The following is a 21,483-nucleotide window of genomic DNA, read 5'->3' on the forward strand; positions in this document are numbered from 1 at the left end:
ATAAAGGATATAAAACTTTTGAATAAGATTTATAAAACATTTTTGGAAACGTGAGGCAAAACATTTTAACAGGATGTTATTTACTGTTGAGAAAATATTCTGCAAAAAATGTTTGCTCAAAATGTTTTACATTTAAAAAACCTTAGTATTCATGATCTTTATATAACCCGAAATTTAAATGTTATTCAAACCTTTTGAATAAACGTTTTAAGAACATTTTTGCGTTTGCTGGGATACAATCAAGCTGAAAACATAATTCTCAGAATTATAAAGATGATGCGTTAATATACCCAATAGGCCTTGCCTGCACCTCTTTGCAACCATCTTGATATACACCGTTAACATTTATGACTGTTATTTATTTTTAATTTTCTATCATCCTAGCCTAAGAAAATTGTTCTTTGTGTTTTGGAAAAAGTGTTTCAAATTGTACGTTTTGTTCGATAACTTCCACGCATTCTGAGTAACTATGTGACACAAATAATATGAGTCATTCTGTGTAGTAAAATATTTTCACGTACGATTAAAGCCATGATGTATAATTTCGCTCAAACTTTATTTTTGTTATTCTTTGCCAAAAAGTATTACGCGATAGTAGTAACAACTGTCAATGAGGTTTTCTGATAATTTTAAACCGAAAAGCACTTTGCCTCTTAACTGTGGAGATCTATGTGGGAATTGGTGAATAAAACCGGGGATCTCGGTTTTATTATAAAAACTATGACATTATTAAAAAATTAAAGCACATCTGGCTTCTTTCACATGGTATTTCAGTACACCAGTGGGCATTGAAATCATGCAAAAAGTATAGCAAATCACACATTATGACTTTAACAGGTTGTGATAGTGTGAACACAGTCACAACATTGAAATTACTGTTCTTTACAATTAATTCACCCGAATTATAATATTAACAATACTATTACCATAGCGAGCGGATTGCTACTCCTCTCCAAATATTTGTAAATGGAATAGTGTTGGTATTCCACTTCTATGGAAATATGATATTCATGATTGGCTCCGTTCAAACCTTTAGTATTGCATAGCAATTCGTAATGGATTATGTAACTTTCATTAACTAGGTCTAGACTTACTAACTAGACAGTGTCTACTAATAGATGCGTGAAGCATATCAATTATGAAAAATGGAATATTACGCCAAGACTTTAAATAATGTTGCAAGTTCAATTTTTAATGGCCGATTTTGATTAACAGCTCTCTATTATTGACTCAAATTTGATTATTAGCTTTCCTAAGAACAACTTTGCTATTTAATGAGGGCAAATACCAAAGACTTGAACCGGGAATAATTATGCCAAAATTAGTTTTAACCAAAATCCTAAAATATTTGTATGTCACTGGGATTTTTGCTTCTAAATGACTATTCCTACATTCCCCATGACAAAAATGTTTAAATAATTTATAAATTGGATTGGATGTATACCACCCACTTGTGACTTCCTGCCTGCCCCTCATACTTTGACATTAACTCTCAATCCCGGTTAGCATGGTTAGAGTGGAGTAGTGTCGTGGGCTCAGAAATACAAGGTTATCTATCTGTTATTTTGATGTTTTCGAAATACATTGTATATAGCCGCTTTCAATTCACAAAACTGAATTATGTATCATTATGAATTATGATCAAAAATCACAATTTCAAAAATTCAGAAATTGTAATTAAAGGGTACATAAAAAAAGGAAGATTATGGTTATAGCTGAAAAAAGAATAAAATCTTAAAAACTATGTTGGAGAGATAAGACATTTGCAATCGTTATTTCCTTGGTATTTCAAGGACCATTACTGTAATGAGAAATTAACAAGCGACTTCTATGACCCAATCGCTTCAGACTTGACATCAGAATGTGACGTCCTTTGTTCCTGGATTTAGCTCAAAGGAGTGAAAATCAAAGATGTTGGGTAACACCATTGGGCCAAAAATTTAAATTTTTTGCTTGTCCATAGATCACTTTTTGAAGTTTGGTCGGTCGGTCGGTCGGAAAAAGTTTTTTTTTCTTATATCTCTTTTTTTTTCAAATACCAAAAGTATAATGCGAATTACCACACAATTTCAACCAAAGACAAATTCAAGGTAAACCCTGCTTTGTTTGAAATGTAAAATACTGCATTTTTAAGTTCAACAATGTTTTAATTTATGTAGACACTAAGTATGATAATACGAAGCATCGGAACTCTCAGCCCGGTACGACTGGACAGGGGAAAACATTCAGAAAATGGTATTTTACAACATTTCTTTTATATACTCAGTTTTTCAGACGAAATGACTTTTTGGGGAAAATTATTTTAAAAAAACACCCTTTTCAAAAACAAAAAAAGTTTTACGGTGGGGACTGCCGAGACGGTCGATCGGATTAGGACAAGCAAACAACCTTCTTTGGCCTTAGAAAGACGAGGGTTTGCAGAAAAAAATGACGCTATTTACAAAATAATTAAAATGTGGAAATAAAAATACATGTTTCGAAAACGTACAATTTGTTCAACACGTATATATTGTATTACTTTTGTACAATTAGCAATACAATCAAGAAACCCTGCTTTACCTGTTATTGAATCACGATGCTTTAATATGGCGCAACCAGAGGGAAGGTTGACGGATGGTATTGTCTGTTTCACGGAATCGATTTAAACATAAGAAATTAGATCTTTACTCTTTTTGGTGAAATCATATAGATGTACTAAAATATCACTGCAAACACACGACGTTTTATAGAAAACCTTTAACTGTAGGGTTATATAAAGGATATAAAACTTTTGAATAAGATTTATAAAACATTTTTGGAAACGTGAGGCAAAACATTTTAACAGAATGTTATTTACTGTTGAGAAAATATTCTGCAAAAAATGTTTGCTCAAAATGTTTTACATTTAAAAAACCTATTCATGATCTTTATATAACCCGAAATTTAAATGTTATTCAAACCTTTTGAATAAACGTTTTAAGAACATTTTTGCGTTTGCTGGGATACAATCAAGCTGAAAACATAATTCTCAGAATTATAAAGATAATGCGTTAATATACCCAATAGGCCTTGCCTGCGCCTCTTTGCAACCATCTTGATATACACCGTTAACATTTATGACTGTTATTTATTTTTAATTTTCTATCATCCTAGCCCAAGAAAATTGTTCTTTGTGTTTTGGAAAAAGTGTTTCAAATTGTACGTTTTGTTCGATAACTTCCACGCATTCTGAGTAACTATGTGACACAAATAATATGAGTCATTCTGGGTAGTAAAATATTTTCACGTACGATTAAAGCCATGATGTATAATTTCGCTCAAACTTTATTTTTGTTATTATTTGCCAAAAAGTATTACGCGATAGTAGTAACAACTGTCAATGAGGTTTTCTGATAATTTTAAACCGAAAAGCACTTTGCCTCTTAACTGTGGAGATCTATGTGGGAATTGGTGAATAAAACCGGGGATCTCGGTTTTATTATAAAAACTATGACATTATTAAAACATTAAAGCACATCTGGCTTCTTTCACATGGTATTTCAGTACACCAGTGGGCATTGAAATCATGCAAAAAGTATAGCAAATCACACATTATGACTTTAACAGGTTGTGATAGTGTGAACACAGTCACAACATTGAAATTACTGTTCTATACAATTAATTCACCCGAATTATAATATTAACAATACTATTACCATAGCGAGCGGATTGCTACTCCTCTCCAAATATTTGTAAAGGGAATAGTGTTGGTATTCCACTTCTATGGAAATAGGATATTCATGATTGGCTCCGTTCAAACCTTTAGTATTGCATAGCAATTCGTAATGGATTATGTAACTTTCATTAACTAGGTCTAGACTTACTAACTAGACAGTGTCTACTAATAGATAAATTATGGAATATTACGCCAAGACTTTAAATAATGTTGCAAGTTCAATTTTTAATGGCCGATTTTGATTAACAGCTCTCTATTATTGACTCAAATTTGATTATTAGCTTTCCTAAGAACAACTTTGCTATTTAATGAGGGCAAATACCAAAGACTTGAACCGGGTATAATTATGCCAAAATTAGTTTTAACCAAAATACTAAAATATTTGTATGTCACTGGGATTTTTGCTTCTAAATGACTATTCCTACATTCCCCATGACAAAAATGTTTAAATAATTTATAAATTGGATTGGATGTATACCACCCACCTGTGACTTCCTGCCTGCCCCTCATACTTTGACATTAACTCTCAATCCCGGTTAGCATGGTTAGAGTGGAGTAGTGTCGTGGGCTCAGAAATACAAGGTTATCTATCTGTTATTTTGATGTTTTAGAAATACATTGTATATAGCCGCTTTAAGTTCACAAAACTGAATTATGTATCATTATGAATTATGATCAAAAATCACAATTTCAAAAATTCAGAAATTGTAATTAAAGGGTACATAAAAAAGGAAGATTATGGTTATAGCTGAAAAAAGAATAAAATCTTAAAAACTATGTTGGAGAGATAAGACATTTGCAATCGTTATTTCCTTGGTATTTCAAGGACCATTACTGTAATGAGAAATTAACAAGCGACTTCTATGACCCAATCGCTTCAGACTTGACATTTAGTATGGAATATTTTTTCGAAAAATATGAAGACTGGCCTGGAAGGGGTCTGCATAAACCGCACGGGCTAAATATTAATTGGGGTGTATCGGGAGACGGTGCAAAATAAGTTTGATAGAAAATGTGCTTTCCATGAGGTTACATTATGGTTCTCATAATCTAGCGAATCTGCCTAAAATGGCGGATTTAGGGAGGCTGAATTTGAGCTTTGTGTGGGACACAATTTCGGACTTTATTCAACATTGTTCTGTTATTATCAAATTTATAGGGGTTTGAGGTGATATTTCCTAAACTTCATGAGCAATTGGCATTCATCACAGTTGAATACTCTGAAATTTTGAATGGCCTCTCTCTGTGAGGTCAAATGCTATAAACTTAAGGTACAAAACAACTGCGCGGATTCTTGGTTGTCCAATAATTCACGCTGTTTCTTTGTGTACAGTAAGTTTATACCATTTGGCCCCAGGGGGCCATTCAAAATTTCTGAGTGCGTACCACTTTTCAAAGCCATATTTTTAAAGCTCCTCCCACTTTTAAAAATGGTATATTACAAGTGCATTTCAGTTCTGACGAACACTTATTGGTATTTAGGTTCAGTAAATATCACCTTAAATCTCAATCAATTTGATAATATTAGAATAATGTTGCTCAAATTCAGAAATTTTAACCCCAATAAAAATCAAATTCAGTCTCCCTAAATCCGCCATTTTAGGCTAATTCACTACATTATGAGAACCATAATATAAACTAATGGAAACCACATTTGCTGTCAAAATTACTTTACACCATCTCTCGACACACCCCAATTAATATTTATCCCGTGCGGTTTATGCAGACCCCTTCCAGACCAGTCTTGGAATTTTGCGAAAAAATATTCCATACTAAATGTCAAGTCTGTACCTTTCAAGAAAAAGAGGGTTCATATAGGAGCCATAATTATGTTGTAAAGATATTATTAGAAATTGTGAGGAAATAAACCATATAGTATAAACTATAATGGCATACCAAAGACCTGATGCACATTGGATAGTTGACTCCAGACGGTTTCTTTCCAGCTTTGTAACTTTTATCCTTAAAATAACTCAAATGCCGAAAGCTGTCGGTATGGACTGATTACACTAGTGCTCAATAATAACGCCAAGTACAGCTATAACAAAAAATGTATACAATTTAGAAAATAGTATCAGGCAAACATGTCACTTTATTAATTGTATTTAATTTTACTTGGTCATCAATGTAATTTCGTAAGCTACTACATAAGCTTTCAATAAAATTGGTGGTCTACAAAAGAAGATACGGACAATTGTGTAAAATAGTCCTAAAACAGCTGGGGCCACTTTCGTGTCTTTGTGTAGCAAAAGTGACTGAATTGTGTTGAATCATCAGCCATCTGGTCGGTGCTGACATGAAAAACCTTTGCCTTGTTATGAAATCTTTGACGATAGCATAAAAGTTCATTTTAAGAGGTACAAACTTGATGTTTGCAAACATGATCCCGAACTAGCAAAGAAACCAAGTAAAGTTTTTCTGTTAGCCAAGATGTTACTATTCCACTGCATATAACATTGTTGCCATGATCTCTTTTATTGCAATTGTATAATTTTTATTATTACAGTGTGTATATTAAGGGAGCAATAGTCTATTCCAGTTCAAATCCATACACCCATATGGAATACATGACCTTAATCTATAACACAGGGAGTATGAATTTTAAATGTGTTTACCAGAATGCGTGAGTCAATTTGAAATCTACATCCCCTGTGTTGGGGGGTTGAGGGCAGTAGCGACAGGGAGGGGAGAGAGCCAAAAATAGTTTGTACCGGTTTTACTGGAATATGTAGCTAAAAATGAAGGTACATGTTGGTATTTGATAGTCCAATACGCGCGAAGTGCGCGAAAGATATTGCTATTTGTATTCTTTGAATGAGATTTACATGGTAATTATTGGTTCATTTTTAGGGGGACGTCCCCCGCTCCCGCCGTCAACAATTAAGGTCATGTCCTTCATAGGGTATGTGTGGATTTTAGATGGAATAGACCAGTTACAGAGACAGTTGTATAAATCTCACACCTCGGATAGTGTTAGTAGAAGATATCAGTCAGGAACTCAGTGGGCTGGTTAAGGTATTGGCTCTGAAAGAAAATAATAAATAATGGTGAATATCGTTTACAAGACTTCATTATACAGTAATGGCTCGAGTGTTCAAACAGTATTATCAGTAGGGGCGTGGGATTTAATTCGGGGGCTCATACTTTCCCGCAATTCGGCAAAATACGGCCAGTTTGGAAGGTTTGTGGCAATCAACAACTGCCCGTACAATAGCGCACATTTTGTACCACCCTTCTAAGATTTTTTTTTATCCGTCATAAAAAAATAAAAAAATGTGCTTATATTGTAATTTTAGTATATAGGTAGAAATTCCCAAATTTGCATGGGCGCTCTCACATTATGACGTCATAGCGATATTAATTGGGGAATGTTTGTACTTATGTTGCTATCACTGGATAGAGAAGACACATAGCTATACATTGGTACCAAATATAACGGTGTATGACGTTTATAATTGCTACACTCCTCCCCATATCGTGGCCCGTGTTGAATGTGTATGCGTTCAATAATGAGTCTTGCCTCTAGGAGGCCAGCTATCGTGCCTACGGTGAAATGAGGAAAAAATAATATTACCCACCGTAGTTCCATCTGTTAACATAAAACTGGTTCCAAAAGCATTAGTTACAGGCGTATCAGGTTGAAGACCAACACGTGCAGGAGGGACGCTTGGCCTAGGTCGTAGAAACAGATAGATGACACATAACACGATACCGAGAGTGCACAACCCGACAATGACACCGACGACAATACCGGCTATAGCGCCGCCAGGTAAACCTGTCGTTGAACAAAAGTAAGAACACTCTTTGGTTTACTTTACTTTCACCAATATCTATCGAAATGTTTGTTTACTTTACTTTAAGCAAAATTGAGGACAGGTTATTGGCGAGTTAAAAAATAGGCAAGTTAGAAAAAGGCGAGTTCAAATGGCGAGTTACCCCCTGCAGTGGACAGGAAAGTCCACGCGGCGAGTTGTGAATTTCCGGAAAGTCTACGCGGTGAGTTGTGAATTTCCAGAAAGTCCACACGGCGAGTTGTGAATTTCCGGAAAGTCCACGCGGCGAGTTGTGAATTTCCGAAAAGTCCAAGAGGCGAGTTGTGAATTTATTAACAAAAAGGAATTGCATACAATAATTGTATGTAACTATTTTTTGGGCCAAATATAACCAACGTTAAAATTTGTGGGGAATTTGTGGGGAAAAAAGAAATCTGTCACTTTTAGGTCCAGAATTTGTAAAGATAGATTTCTTGAAGAAAAAAGAAAGAAAAAAAATCTGGCCTAGACAATTGTCTTTCAGAAGATGGTTTTAGTTATGATGATAATCATCAAATATAATTTAGTTACTCTGTCTGAAAAATGTTTAACCAAAAATGCACAGTTTTGGTCAAAATTCAAAAACTGATCATTAAAATTGGAGAACAGGTTATTGGCGAGTTAAAAAATAGGCGAGTTAGAAAAAGGCGAGTTAAAATGGCGAGTTACCCCCTGCAGTGTTTTCCGGAAAGTCCATGCGGCGAGTTGTGAATTTCCGGAAAGTCCATGCGGCGAGTTGTGTATTTCCGGAAATTCCACACGGCGAGTTGTGAATTTCCAGAAAGTCCATGTGGCGAGTTGTGAATTTCCGGAAAGTCCACGCGGCGAGTTGTGAATTTCCGGAAAGTCCATGTGGCGAGTTGTGAATTTCCGGAAAGTCCAAGATTTTGAACCAAAAATGCAGTTTTGGTCCAAATTCAAAAACTGATTATTTAGACAAATTGATACCATTAATGTATTCTTTGACTCATGTCCGTTCCATAATTATACTTTACCATATAACTAGATATCAGCCTTGATTTTAAATATTGCAATCAATGGTTATTACAAATATCATTAATACTAGTGGTGGGTTAAGGAATCCTGATGCTTCAAATTTCTTAGGGAACAGGCTTATGTAATGCAGTATGATCTCCTGAGCATTTTGACACCATTTTCATCCAAATCAGTCCAAAAAATGAGTTGGTGCCGGCCAAAACAAGTATTTGGACAGGGGGGTATGTGGGGGGTCTGAAAATCAATATTTTGACAATAATCATTATTATATGCCTAATTATGTTAAAGTTGATGCTGATTTGTATGTAATTGATGTCTAGAATTCCATTTATGAAAGATTCATCAAAATTGCAGTTGTCGTTTTCTTAAAATGGCTGTTTTACGTCCAAATAGGACGAGGGCGCTTTGCATAAAACATGCAAACGATCTTTCAAACGGAAATTTAAATGATGTATGTATGAAGATAATCATAATTAGTACCTGCTCAAGAAATTTGAGCGGTTTACATAGTACGGTTTGATTTTGGCAGCCATTTGAATATTTCATAGAATGCTCCCATTTAACGGTACGGGGGTCAATGCACTTTAAAACGTGCACGTTTCAATGGAAGGCTTCCTGAGAATACGAAAAATGGTACCACGGTCAAACTAAAAGCAATACAATGCCCAAATTTCTTGAGGATATGCCACATGTGATTATCTTCAAACTGGCATCATTAAAATTTCTTGTGAAAAGAATGTGTGCGTGTTTTATGCAAAGCGCCCTCACATCCATATTTGGACGTAAAACAGCCATTTTAAGAAAACGACAATTTTTTTATGCAACTTTCATAAATGGAATTCTAGACATCAATTACGTACAAATCAGCACCAACTTTAACAGAATTAGGCATATAATAATCATTATTGTTGAAAATATTGATTTTCAGACCCTCCCCCCCAAGATCCCCCTGTCCAAATACTTGTTTTGGCCGGCACCAACTCATTTTTTGGCCGATTTGGATGAAAATGGTGTCAAAATGCTCAGGAGATCATACTGCATCAAATAAGTCTGTTCCCTAAGAAATATGAAACATCACCCTTTTTAAAAGGCTGTTTAACCTACCCCTATTAATACTGTACAAATTTGCCTAGGCATTATGTGTTTTGACTTTGGCACATACAATTTGATTTTTTTTTCCGTGTGTGTAGTATGTCCTAACTAGTTTTTGATGGTAAAAACAAAAGGATTTCAGTATCAGTAGAATGCACAGTGGCCGCCACTGATGTTGATGAAAATGTATTTGTATGATTTTTTTATTTAAAAAAGTTTTATGACTTTTATTTGTATAAATTTTTTGGATTTTATTTATACTAGAAGAAGAGGGCAGACTATGCACAGGAGACAGTAGCACTGCCTCTATATATTAATTCCCAAGATCATTGCAAGCCCGAGAGAAATATATGATAAATGAGGACTCAAGCAAATTGGAAACTGATTTTGGACTAGCAGATCGATCGATAAATCAGTAAGTTAATACAGGATCGATAAATCAAGAATCATCGATAAATAAAGAATCGATCGATAAATCAATAATCGATTGATAAATCAATAAATCAATATTTGGTCGATAAATCAATAATCGATGAAGGCTTTATTAATAAAGACGTCATAAGTACTTTTTTGTGTGAGGTGAAATTTTAAATATTTATTCGTGCTTGGCGTTTAATGGATTGGAAAAATGAGATCACCAACGTTTAAGCTATACTAACGACGACGCAGTCATGTTTGGTAGGGTATGGATAAATCGATGTTTAATTGGAGCTCCGGGACCTTGCATACATACTCGTATCAGTCTAAACGCAGGACAACCGATCTTTTGTTCTGCTTAGTCGCGCTAAAAGTCGATCGATACATGTTAAAATCAACGCAATTCCGAGATACACCTTGTTGCTATGAAATTTATTTTCTCGGTCAAATATAAAGCAAAATTTTTTTTTTCTTCAGTAATGTCAAATAAAAACATAGTGCTTGGATGAACATTTTTTTTAAATCCTGGTGTTAAAATTAAGCATCAAATTGTGTCTTTTAGTGTGATAGTTTTGATTTTTATAGGCCTTTAGTTCGCCCGTGAGCTTTTTACAGAATTCATTTTTTAGCGTCTCAAACTAATATAGTTTGCTAAAGAAAGATATTTCCCACCTCTGTAAAGCACATCGTGGGGGTCTATATATTATAGTTTTGTCAGAATTTCCGTTTTTATTTTACCCTTTTCCCCTTTCTGCTCCGAAAATGTCAAACTTTGTACTTTACCTCGAGAGCAACCAGCATAAATAATCGATATTTCAATTGTTGTCAACCCAGGTCCCTTTTCCATTGAAAACCAGGATTGCCTGACCAGCGATTTGGTAGCCCAAATCCCCAATTCTGGTAAATTTAGGTGGATTTTGGAAATTTGCTCCCGTGATAGCCTGCAATTTCAATTTATAGGGGCTATGGATTCCATGATTATGAAAACAATTTTGTCTGTTTGTTTGTTTGTTTATTTATTTACCTAGGATGAGGTCCATGGGAAAATCCACTGTCCAAACCTAGAAAAATTCGCGTGTTATTAGAGTGGATTTTAATTTTCTGTCCCTCCTATCTCCAGGTGAATTTTGAATGACCCCCCCCCATCGCATTTTCATTACACCCTTCAGACTTGCGTTCGGGTTTGTGTAGGCCTATTTGTCATAATTTAGCGCTATAGGACCTACTTTCTAAATGTATAGCTATAGCCGTGCTATAGAAATATTATAAGGTACCGGTATGTAATATTATGTAGGCCTATGGGGGTGGGGTGGGTACTCAACACATTTTAACCATGACTTACAATGCAAGGCTCATTGTTACCATAAATGATTTTTCCTTTAGGTCATTATAATAGGTTGTTATAAACTTCCGTGTTTAACCTTGTATTGTTTTGGCTGCTTCATTATGACTTTCGGTGGGTTTAAGCAATTTCAAACAAACACAAACAAAAGGCACTATACCGAAACACTAGGTAATTTCTTTGCTATATTGAAGTTCTGGCAAAACTGTATCCAGGCCGGGCACCCAGAGATATCGATCCACAATGCTAGTATTTCACGCGTAGATTTGAAATTTTCTCAGCTGGTAGTCAAAAATTATGGAATCAAAACGTAAATTATGACAAAACTATAATATATAGACCCACACGATGTGCTTTACAGAGGTGGGAAATATCTTTCTTTAGCAAACTATATTATTTTGAGACGCTAAAAAATGAATTCTGTAAAAAGCTCACGGGCGAACTAAAGGCCTATACAAATCAAAAATATCACACTAAAAGACACAATTTGATGCTTAAGTTTAACACCAGGATTTAAAAAAAAAATGTTCATCCAAGCACTATGTTTTTATTTGACATTACTGAAGAAAAAAAAATTTTGCTTTATATTTGACCGAGAAAATAAATTTCATAGCAAAAAGGTGTATCTCGGAATTGTGTTGATTTTAACATGTATCGATCGACTTTTAGCGCGACTAAGCAGAACAAAAGATCGGTTGTCCTGCGTTTAGACTGGTATTGGTATAAAAGTAATTTATATGCGCCAAGTCTTCGCGCCTGAATGTAATTGTTTGACATTATTTCCCGAAAAAATGCATTTGAAATACAAATGAAGACTCATAAGTCATGCTTGTGATTGTCTACAGCGATATATACTTATATTATAAAGAACTCATTGGTTTCACTTGAAAGACTTTGAACTTGTTAAATGACCTTTTTTAGAACCATTCCAATGGTACTGGTATGATATTGTAAATTATATTGAATGCGGATAGCATCACGCGGGCAGTAGTAAACTTTAACTGATTTGTAAAATGAACCTGTGCTCTTTTGCATCAAGAAGCACTAAGTTAGGCCTTGGCTAATTGCTGACTTTGCTATGTGCAAACTCCACTATGTTCACTGAAGCGATTGGCTCATGAAGCTATTTTTTATTTGTTACTTGAAGCAAAAATAGTCAGCTTATTTCCGCCAACTGACCAGCACAAACCGTTCTTATTCAGAACCAGCTCTGTTGTCAGTGTTATCATTTTGATCCCAATACCAAATTTTGAAACGGGATAGACTATGTTCAGAGCTCTTAGCTTTTACACTACCGTACTGTATGACGTAGAGGTTATGTGCAGACATACCATTAAAAAGGGTATTGTAAACTCGTCACATTTCCAAGTTAAAATGCATTTAACTTTATTGCGATACTGCAATGCAAGTAAGTAAGTAAGTAAGTAAGTAAGTGTATGTAACTGCGTAAGTGTAAGTAAGAAATTAGGAATAATTATCAGTCAAACATGTAAGCAATATTTTAGTGAAACAAGGAAACTCGGAGAGTATTGTGCAACATTTATTTTCTATTACCGGTATTTTGATGGGATTTAATTATAGGTATGATTTAATTTTTTGATACGGGACACGCACAGGCACTTGCCCATTGTAGTGACAATATCGAACCTGACAAGCGGGTTTGGGACTAATGCAATGTCATTGAAATGCAATCAATCATGTTTATGATCACATTTGAATCAAATGCCCTTCATATTTAGGCCCGTTCATTGTATTTCATTACTTTGCATGAACTGCACGTAGGTTTATTGTTCACATTACAACATTAGGTTTGTAGGCCTACTTCGTGCCTCTGATCTAAATCGCAATTTGTAATTATTCCAATTATATTTTCCCTATAAACATCGAAACTCATACAAAAACAAACGTGACTGCTTTACCATGTTCACGGTTATCGCGTGGTTATTATTGCATATCTTAATAGATATAAAATGGTCTCAATTCACAGCATTTAACCAACAGTAATAATCAGCACATATTTTGTAAATCGTTTCAACATTTTGTATCATAACGTATTAATTAAAACATTATTTACAACTAAGAAGTTCGTTTTAGCTTGATCGTTTGTTACCAAAAGTTATCACTAAGTTACTATCGTATTGCTGTATATTTATTATTTAGTATAACTGTTGTTTATTGTAGTTCTTATTGTCTTTATTTGCAGCCAAATTAGTAAATATAGGCCCTCATTTAACTTATTAATAGACTTATGTGCGCTTAGATAGGTTTTGAGACAACATGGCATGGGAGGAGGGGTCCCTTCTGGGCATTTCCCAAGAGAGGCTGTATTTTTATGACACGTTTCAATGACTATACTTTAATACTTAGCGTGAAGTGCCGACAGTGGATGTGCGGGAAGATGGTGCGGTTCAGAATATTTGCCCCTTTGGTATGTTAAATATCTTTTTGTATGTTTTTTTTAAAAATGTTTATCAAAAACTATTTCGGAGTATTTGTCGTTGGCTAATCTGTCCACATAAAATGTTTCATAAATTTCTATTTTGTATTATCAGGGGCTGCGCCAGGACCCCAGTTTCTAAGTCTATAGAGAACTTAGCCCCTGTTACGACGGGCGTATTTGGGAGTGTGAGGTGTGGGTACTTTGCAAGTTGTAAGAATATACACCTGACATTTAGTTTTGACAAAACCAAATTCAACACAAGGAATGTTGCTATACAGTATGAATATGCAGCAATATAATCAAATTTCATCCGAAAATTAAAATGTCCTATATTTCAATGATAATGAAAACTATGTGATAAAATATTATATTAAAAGTCTCCCGCTTAGACGCTTCTGCATGTTAGCTGAACGATATTAACATACCTGTAGTAACTCGTGTCTCACATCGAATGCCTTCAAATCTTTCATCAGAACATCTAGTTAAAAAAAAACAGTAACATATTTGTTCAATGATAATGCTTTAGAATTTCGTTTACAGTACTTTTATGGACAGGATTTGTTGACATATTTAAGTGCGTAAGTGTATTGTTTTTTTCTCGAAGAATCCGGGCAAAGAATATAAACTAGATGACACAGCTGTGTTTGAGCAAACACGAATATCTATGCCCGTGGGCCCCTCCCCGGCTCACAAACGAAAACTTAGTACCATCATGTAAAAGCCCTTGTTAAAAGCTTTAATTGATATAAGTATCATCCATAGAATAAAAAAGCTCCCAAATTGGCGGTAAATCCAACAGTTGGTGACCACCATGTGGAAGCCTTTATTTTTTTTAAAATTAATTGATAAGTATCGTCCTCATAGCAAAAAAAAAAAAAAGCGCCCAATTGGGCGCCAAATCGAAAAAGCTGGTGACCATGTCACCCCCTTACAAACCGTGACAACCCTTAACCTACCCTAACACCCATTAACCAACCACACCCCATGTCCCGCAAAGACAACCTTTTGAGGTGGTCCAACCCAGCTAACACACTACGTATTCACGACGTTCGCTTACGTTGGACTTATTTAGGTTGTCATTTACGTTGTCAACACGTAAATCTGTGAACTCGTATTCGTGTAGTGACAACGTTATTTTCGACGTTGATTTTTGGACGTTGATATAACATCATTATGACGTTCTAATGACGTTGTTTCGACGTTGATGCAATGTTTGACCAGACCTGGTGACACGTTTGAATAATACGTTCAGAAAACGTTACACAAATACGTATCTGAAAAATAGTTTAGATGTTGACACCATGGAATGTAAATTCTTCCATTCCAAGGAGATTGTTGTCCAGCCAAAATGTCTCCATCGTGTCGTCTGACGATCGCCTTTAGGTATGAAACTCAAAGTAACGACTTCTATTCCTGAAGTTCTAAACTTTGAATTTGTATACGCTCTTCTACGTAATCTACGAATGTCGTAATTACGTTAATTTGTGAACTCGTATTCGTGTTGTGATTTTCGGACGTTGATATAACGTCATAGTGACGTTGTTTCGACGTTCACAACTTGACGTCGAAACAACGTCATAATGATGTTACATTAACGTTCGGGAATAACGTTGTCACTACACGAATACGAGTTCACAGATTTATGTACTTACAACGTCCATATACTACGTTTGTACGACTTTATATAACTTTTAGACAACGTTGTAACAACAAAAATTGTTAGCTGGGAAGGCACCAATATCAAAATGTCTACACATTCCCTTTTAAGGGAGTTTTTGTCAAGTGGTCAGTTTCCTTGACGTACGATTCAGGCTGTTATTTATTGCAAATACAGGTAGCTAACAAAATTCTACCTAATGCTCATAACACATAATACCCTACTAAGTATTCACCCTCTCTCTTATACTCCACTAGACCATCACTCTCTCTAACACACCACCAGGCTGGACCACGCTCTCTCTAATACCCCACCATACCCTCACTCTCTCTTATACTCCACCAGACACTCACTCGCTCTAAAACACCACCAGACTGGCAACACTGTCTCTAATACCCAACCAAGCCTTCACTCTCTATTATACTCCACCAGACACTCACTCTAAGACACCACCAGACTGACCCACACTCTTTCTAATACCCTACCAATCTGTCACTCTCTCTTATACCCCATCATACCATCATACTCTGTAAAACACCACCAGACTGGACCACACTCTCTCTAATACGCCACCAGACCCTCACTCTCTCTTATACTCCACCAGACGTACTCACTCGCTCTAAAACATCACAGGCTGGCCCATACTCTCCTTAATACCCCACCAAGCCTTCACTCTCTCTTATACTCCACCAGACAATCACTCTCTCTAAAACACAACCCCTAACCAGCCACATCCATTGTCCCATCATGACTATCTTTTGAGGTGGTCCAAGGAACCAAAATCATAATGCCTACACATTCCCTTTTAAGGGAGTTTTTGTCAAGTGATCAGTTTCCTTGACGTAAGATTCAAATAAACACAGCCAAATTAAAAAGTCTCCACTAGTTCCATCCCCATTTAATCAGAGTCTGATGAGTTTATGGCAAAATATTTCATATAATAATTGTCTATACACTTTCCTTCGAAGGTTGATACCAAATTTGATATCAAAAGTTTAATCATCGTGTGCATAGGAACCTTTGTTTGGAAATTCGTGCAATTTTAAAAATGACATAGGGAATTGTATCACGTAGCGGAGCTAGCGTGAGTGCCAAGAATTACGTCGCCTGAATAGGCCGGCAGGTTAAAGGTTTACCCATGCATGTTAAAATGCAAATCAAATACCCCGCTCTTTCAATTGTGCGCAGGCAAGTGTACAATGATTCATGTACGGGTTGCTTCAGGCCACATACTAAGCAGATACCATGCATTGACTTTCGCGTGGTCAATTCGTAATTTGTCATTTTTAAAATTGCATGAATTTCCAAACAACTGCTCCTATGCTCACGATGATTTAACTTTTGATATCAAATTTGGTATCAACCTTCGAAGGAAAGTGGGGCTTCAGTTTAACATCTTAGATGTATTGACCTTAGCAGCTGAGGGCGGAGCTGTAGCTCTCATTTGATCAAAGTGTATCATGCAGGTATTAATAGTCTTTGTTGGGGAAGGTATTGTAACTAAGTCTACATCAAATGGATGTGCCAAAGGCATTCCCAAGCTAATGTCATTACAAGTAAGGCCACGGTAGCCGGCTAGCCAATGTAAGATGCAGACGCCGTAAATACCAAACACCGCGCCCAGTAGTGCCATGGGCCATATGTGCCAGTTTTTTTCAAGTTCACTGTAAAAGTTCTGTAAAATACTGAGTAGTGGTACACACAACAGAGGAATATCTGATTCAACGCTGATGATCACTCACTAGCTACAGTCAACTAGATGATAAGTTGCAGAATTCTGCTCCTATTTTTAAGCTTAACTAAAAGCTTAACTAACAGCCATTAAAGATGCAGAAACTGACCTGGATTTGTTCTATAGACTTCATGGTGAATAAATAAGCTTGTTTTATAACATCACTGAGCTTATTTTGTAACATCATTGGTAGGAACTATCCAGCAGAAGATAAAACTTAGGAGCACAGATGATGAGTAGCACTACTGGGCGGCGGCGGACAACATTCACATCGATATCTAATTACTGTAACGTTTTCTGTTATGTCTTCAAAAATTCTTCTTATTTGAGCGAAAAATACGAGAGTGAACAGTGGTACTTACTCGCATTCGTATTTGTCGTCGCCAGATAAACATCTCCCTCCGTTCAAACAATAGTTAATGGGACATCTTACTAAAATATAATCAAACATGCAGTTAATAAAGCTGTAACTAGCCGTTACACATTCGATTCACATTTAACATTAATTATTAATTATCTGGTACTATCTTCAAGTGAGGAGAACCGCTTAAAGGTCCGTAAGCCGATCGACAACATCATCCCCCCGATTTTTGTCATTGTTAATGAGTTTTTGGTATCATAAAATAGATCGTATTTTTCTTATTCCTATTCTGAAATTTGACGCTCCAAGTCGATGTATTTCCGGAGAAATCGGAGAATTCATGCCAATATACCTCCCTTGGTGGCTACCAATTTTTGGAATTCTGGACAGGCTTATCGTAGATAATTATAGTCTCCTCAACAGCTAGTTTGGTTTCGCGTCATTCTCATTGTATGAAAAGAGCGAACCGCAATGACTGCTGATCGACGACGTTACTATAAAGCTTTAAAAATTCCTTCACCAAGTAGAAGCTGCCCGCGTGGTGCAGTTGGTTAGAGCGTCGTATTTTTCGTCCCCGGTTCAAATCCCGGTAGTGATAGTTTTTTTTTCTGCTCCATTTTTTAAACCCAAAATTATTTACATTCATTTGAAATGTACATATTGTAAGGGGAAATATATTTGGTTTCTTTTTTTTCTGAATCGGTACGAAAACGAGTTGTTAAAAATCTAAATTTTCCGTTCAATACGGGAATTTCCAGCATTGTCGTCGGGGCATTTCTGTTTTGCTTTGTTATTGAGCTCTATTGCCATTACCCATTATGCCATAATTTATATATAAAAATCATCATGAACGATATAGGCCTACAGACGAACACGAAAAGACTGGTTGTGGGTAGTATTGGAATGTGTACCTAGTACAGTGTAGCTTGGTTATTGTCAGTGCAACCACGCACGCATGGCACATGACGAACGGGAATTACGGCACATGTTATTGCTTGCCTTCCCAGAATGCAATTCACGCATACCAAGTATTGGGTTGCACATTTTGCTATTTATTCACATTTACGCAGAAAATGCTCTCGTTTTTTTTCACAAAGCTGCATAAAAGGTGACAATATTTGATATGATATTATATGTAATTTTAAAGACAATCCATATCCAAAACCAATAAGGTTACCCCCCTTTAAGGTAAGGTATACCGGGTACTGGATTTTTAGTGGTTTTTTTTTACCTACACCTACCTGTTTCACACGTTGGTCCAGTGTACTCGGCAGGACACATGCACATGTTCGGTCCAGCGCAAACGCCACTATTCTGGCAGGCCGTAGTACATTCAGCTGTAAAAAGACTCAAAATTTTAGCTGGTTCAGGTTCAAACATAATACAATACTAAACTACGAAGCTATACAAAGTGGATAAAAACTTAACTAGCAAGAACGAAACATCAAATATTATCCAACAAATGAGTCTTGAGAGAGGATTTGATGTTTGCCAGTGTTGGAGCATGACGTTGTGGGGAGTTTTGCCTACTCTGTTAGTTCAATAGTGAAAAAGCTATTGTCACCGGTTGCAAATTTAGTTCCAGGAACAATGAGAAGTCTGGTATCTTGAACATACCGAAGATCACTTCTGTATTATGCCGGGTACTTTTGTCCCTGAATGACTTTCAAGAATTCTGAATAATCATTTTTGTCTTATAATGTTTCGTCTTAGTTTTGGATCTCATCAGTAGTTCTGTTTTCGTGTCTATGTTATTTTCAGCCCTATGTGCACTAATGATTTTTGATGTTCTTATGTCATTATCTGTTTCAATGACGCTCGTAATCCATTACCGACAGGAGGAGCGAAGTCGTGAGGAAAGCTCCGAAGGCGCGATAGAGGTGCGCAGCACCGTAAACGAGCAGCTCGCTGCCAGGCTGTGTGGTACGCATTAGTTTTTCTCCCTATGACAGGCCTTCTAAAACTTTTTTTCACCGTGACCATAATTCTGTTGCTAGAAAAATATGGCGCAACCCACAGCATAATAAAAATAATTTTACTTTCTAAAACTTATCAGCGGCGTACCGGGCAAAATGTCAAAAACGGGCACATTTCCAAGTGGTCCAGCTAAACAACTGCCAGAATGACTTTACCAGGACAATTAAATGAGAGAGAAACGCGCGAACATTTTAATTCTAAAATGGATCAAAATGGGGTTGCATGACCAAAAACGATGGTACCTTGCACTCTAATGCACGGAGGTGTATTTTTTTTCTTTTTTACGGCAAGTCACGCGACACCTGATTACAGGATCAGAGCCAGGAAGTACATGTAGAGCAGTAGAAAAGGCTATATATCTGTTTAGACTGGTACCATAGTCAGTGGAACAGCAAATGTATATGGAATTGGTCGATTTACCTATTTGAGTCTGTGTGTCCAATGAAGTAAAGAGTGAAAACAAAATGATTTTGTAGGCCTACTCACTTTGCTCGCAGTTGGTACCCGTGAAACCGGGAGGACAGGCACACGTGTTGAGTGCAGTACAAAAGCCATTGTTGAGACACACAGGATTGCACAAAGCTGAAAAGAAATCAAAAAGTAAAATCAACAAAAAATATTAAGAGAAACATACAGTTCTAATTCTACGTTATTCAGTTTACTAAGTATATGTCGTTACCCTTATTAGCAGATGGGGCAATAGTAACGACAACTTCCATCATTATCACCATCGTGTCAACATATATTTCACTTTATATCCATCATTAATATATTCTCGTTCATTAATTTGTTAAACGAGTATCATGTGACCAAAAATAGTTTTAACTATTTTGCAAAGCAGTCAAAAAGGCGATTGATTTGAGAACGGGGTGGTATCCACGTACTATTTCCCTAGGGAAATAGTAGTTATTATATCACTCATACATAAATTCTAGACAGTTCATTGGTTGATTACCATTTATCATTTTTACCATCACCCTCTCCGTGTGATAGTCTTTACTATCATAGTGCTCTGCCGTAGTGCGCCTGCGCCAAGCCGTGCGCTGACTCTTGGACTCGCCGATTTAATTATGGGGTGGACCCCGAAATGTGAAGTATATCACGGCAAAACATGGTGTTATGTTGATAAAAAATGTATTTCCTACCTTAAAGGGGCATTTCGTGATCCACAGCCTCATCCCCCCCACTTTTCTCAAAAAAGTTGAGATTTTTATATCACTGGAAACCTCTGGCTACATAATGTTTATGTACAAAATATTTCTTGCAGATTAATTCGTTTAGCAAAGATATCGTGAAATTTGAATTTCGTTCTGGTGCACCAGAACGATATTACAACGCATTGTCTATGGAGCAGTGTAATAGCATAATCATGCATAACTCGCGAACGCAAAATCGGAATCTACTGAAATTTTGGAAATAGGTTTTTTTCGTGGATATCTAATGAAAAATGACATAAATAGAGGATGCTAGGATCACGAAATACTCCTTTAAATAGTATTTTAGTAATAGAATTTATGCATGGGTGATATAAAACAAATATTAACTGTCTTAAATTCATGTAATGGTCGAAATATAATCACTCGGTGAACGATGTATTGTTCCATTCCACTCGCCGTTCCGGCTCGTGGAATGGAACAATCCATCTTTCACCTCGTGATTATATTTCGACCATCACACTCATAGACAGTTAATATTTGTATACCATTACCCTATGACAGCGATGCTGCGTCGCAGTTACTAGTGGTCGGTGCAACTCGCCACGTACTCATATCCCTAACCCTGGGCCTCCATTCCCATTACCCTATTCCCTGGGACCTCTAACACCAACTATGTGACCTTTAACTCAATTCATGGAACACCAATCTCTGCCCCTGAGACCCATGAAACATCCATGGGACCCTAAACCCATCTTCAGAACCTGTTAGCTCACATCCGGTTTGTCTTTTTAATACCCAATGCCCAG

At 36.3% G+C, this 21,483-nt stretch overlaps 1 protein-coding gene across 1 annotated transcript in view; it reads right to left on the minus strand.

Annotated features, from left to right (window-relative positions):
• Positions 1-4,914: 4,914 nt before the first annotated feature.
• Positions 4,915-21,483, minus strand: part of LOC140145965 (extracellular matrix organizing protein FRAS1-like) — a 141,387-nt gene continuing 124,818 nt past the window's right edge. The window contains exons 11-16 of the mRNA XM_072167702.1: positions 20,007-20,102; positions 18,785-18,880; positions 17,545-17,614; positions 14,219-14,271; positions 7,273-7,469; positions 4,915-6,718 (exon numbers count right to left, since the gene is read on the minus strand). Coding sequence (XP_072023803.1) covers positions 6,668-6,718; positions 7,273-7,469; positions 14,219-14,271; positions 17,545-17,614; positions 18,785-18,880; positions 20,007-20,102 — 563 coding nt within the window. The 3' untranslated portion in view covers positions 4,915-6,667. The remainder of the gene's footprint in view (positions 6,719-7,272; positions 7,470-14,218; positions 14,272-17,544; positions 17,615-18,784; positions 18,881-20,006; positions 20,103-21,483) is intronic.

Source organism: Amphiura filiformis, chromosome 2 (genome assembly GCF_039555335.1).
Source record: "Amphiura filiformis chromosome 2, Afil_fr2py, whole genome shotgun sequence".
NCBI lineage: Eukaryota > Metazoa > Echinodermata > Ophiuroidea > Amphilepidida > Amphiuridae > Amphiura > Amphiura filiformis.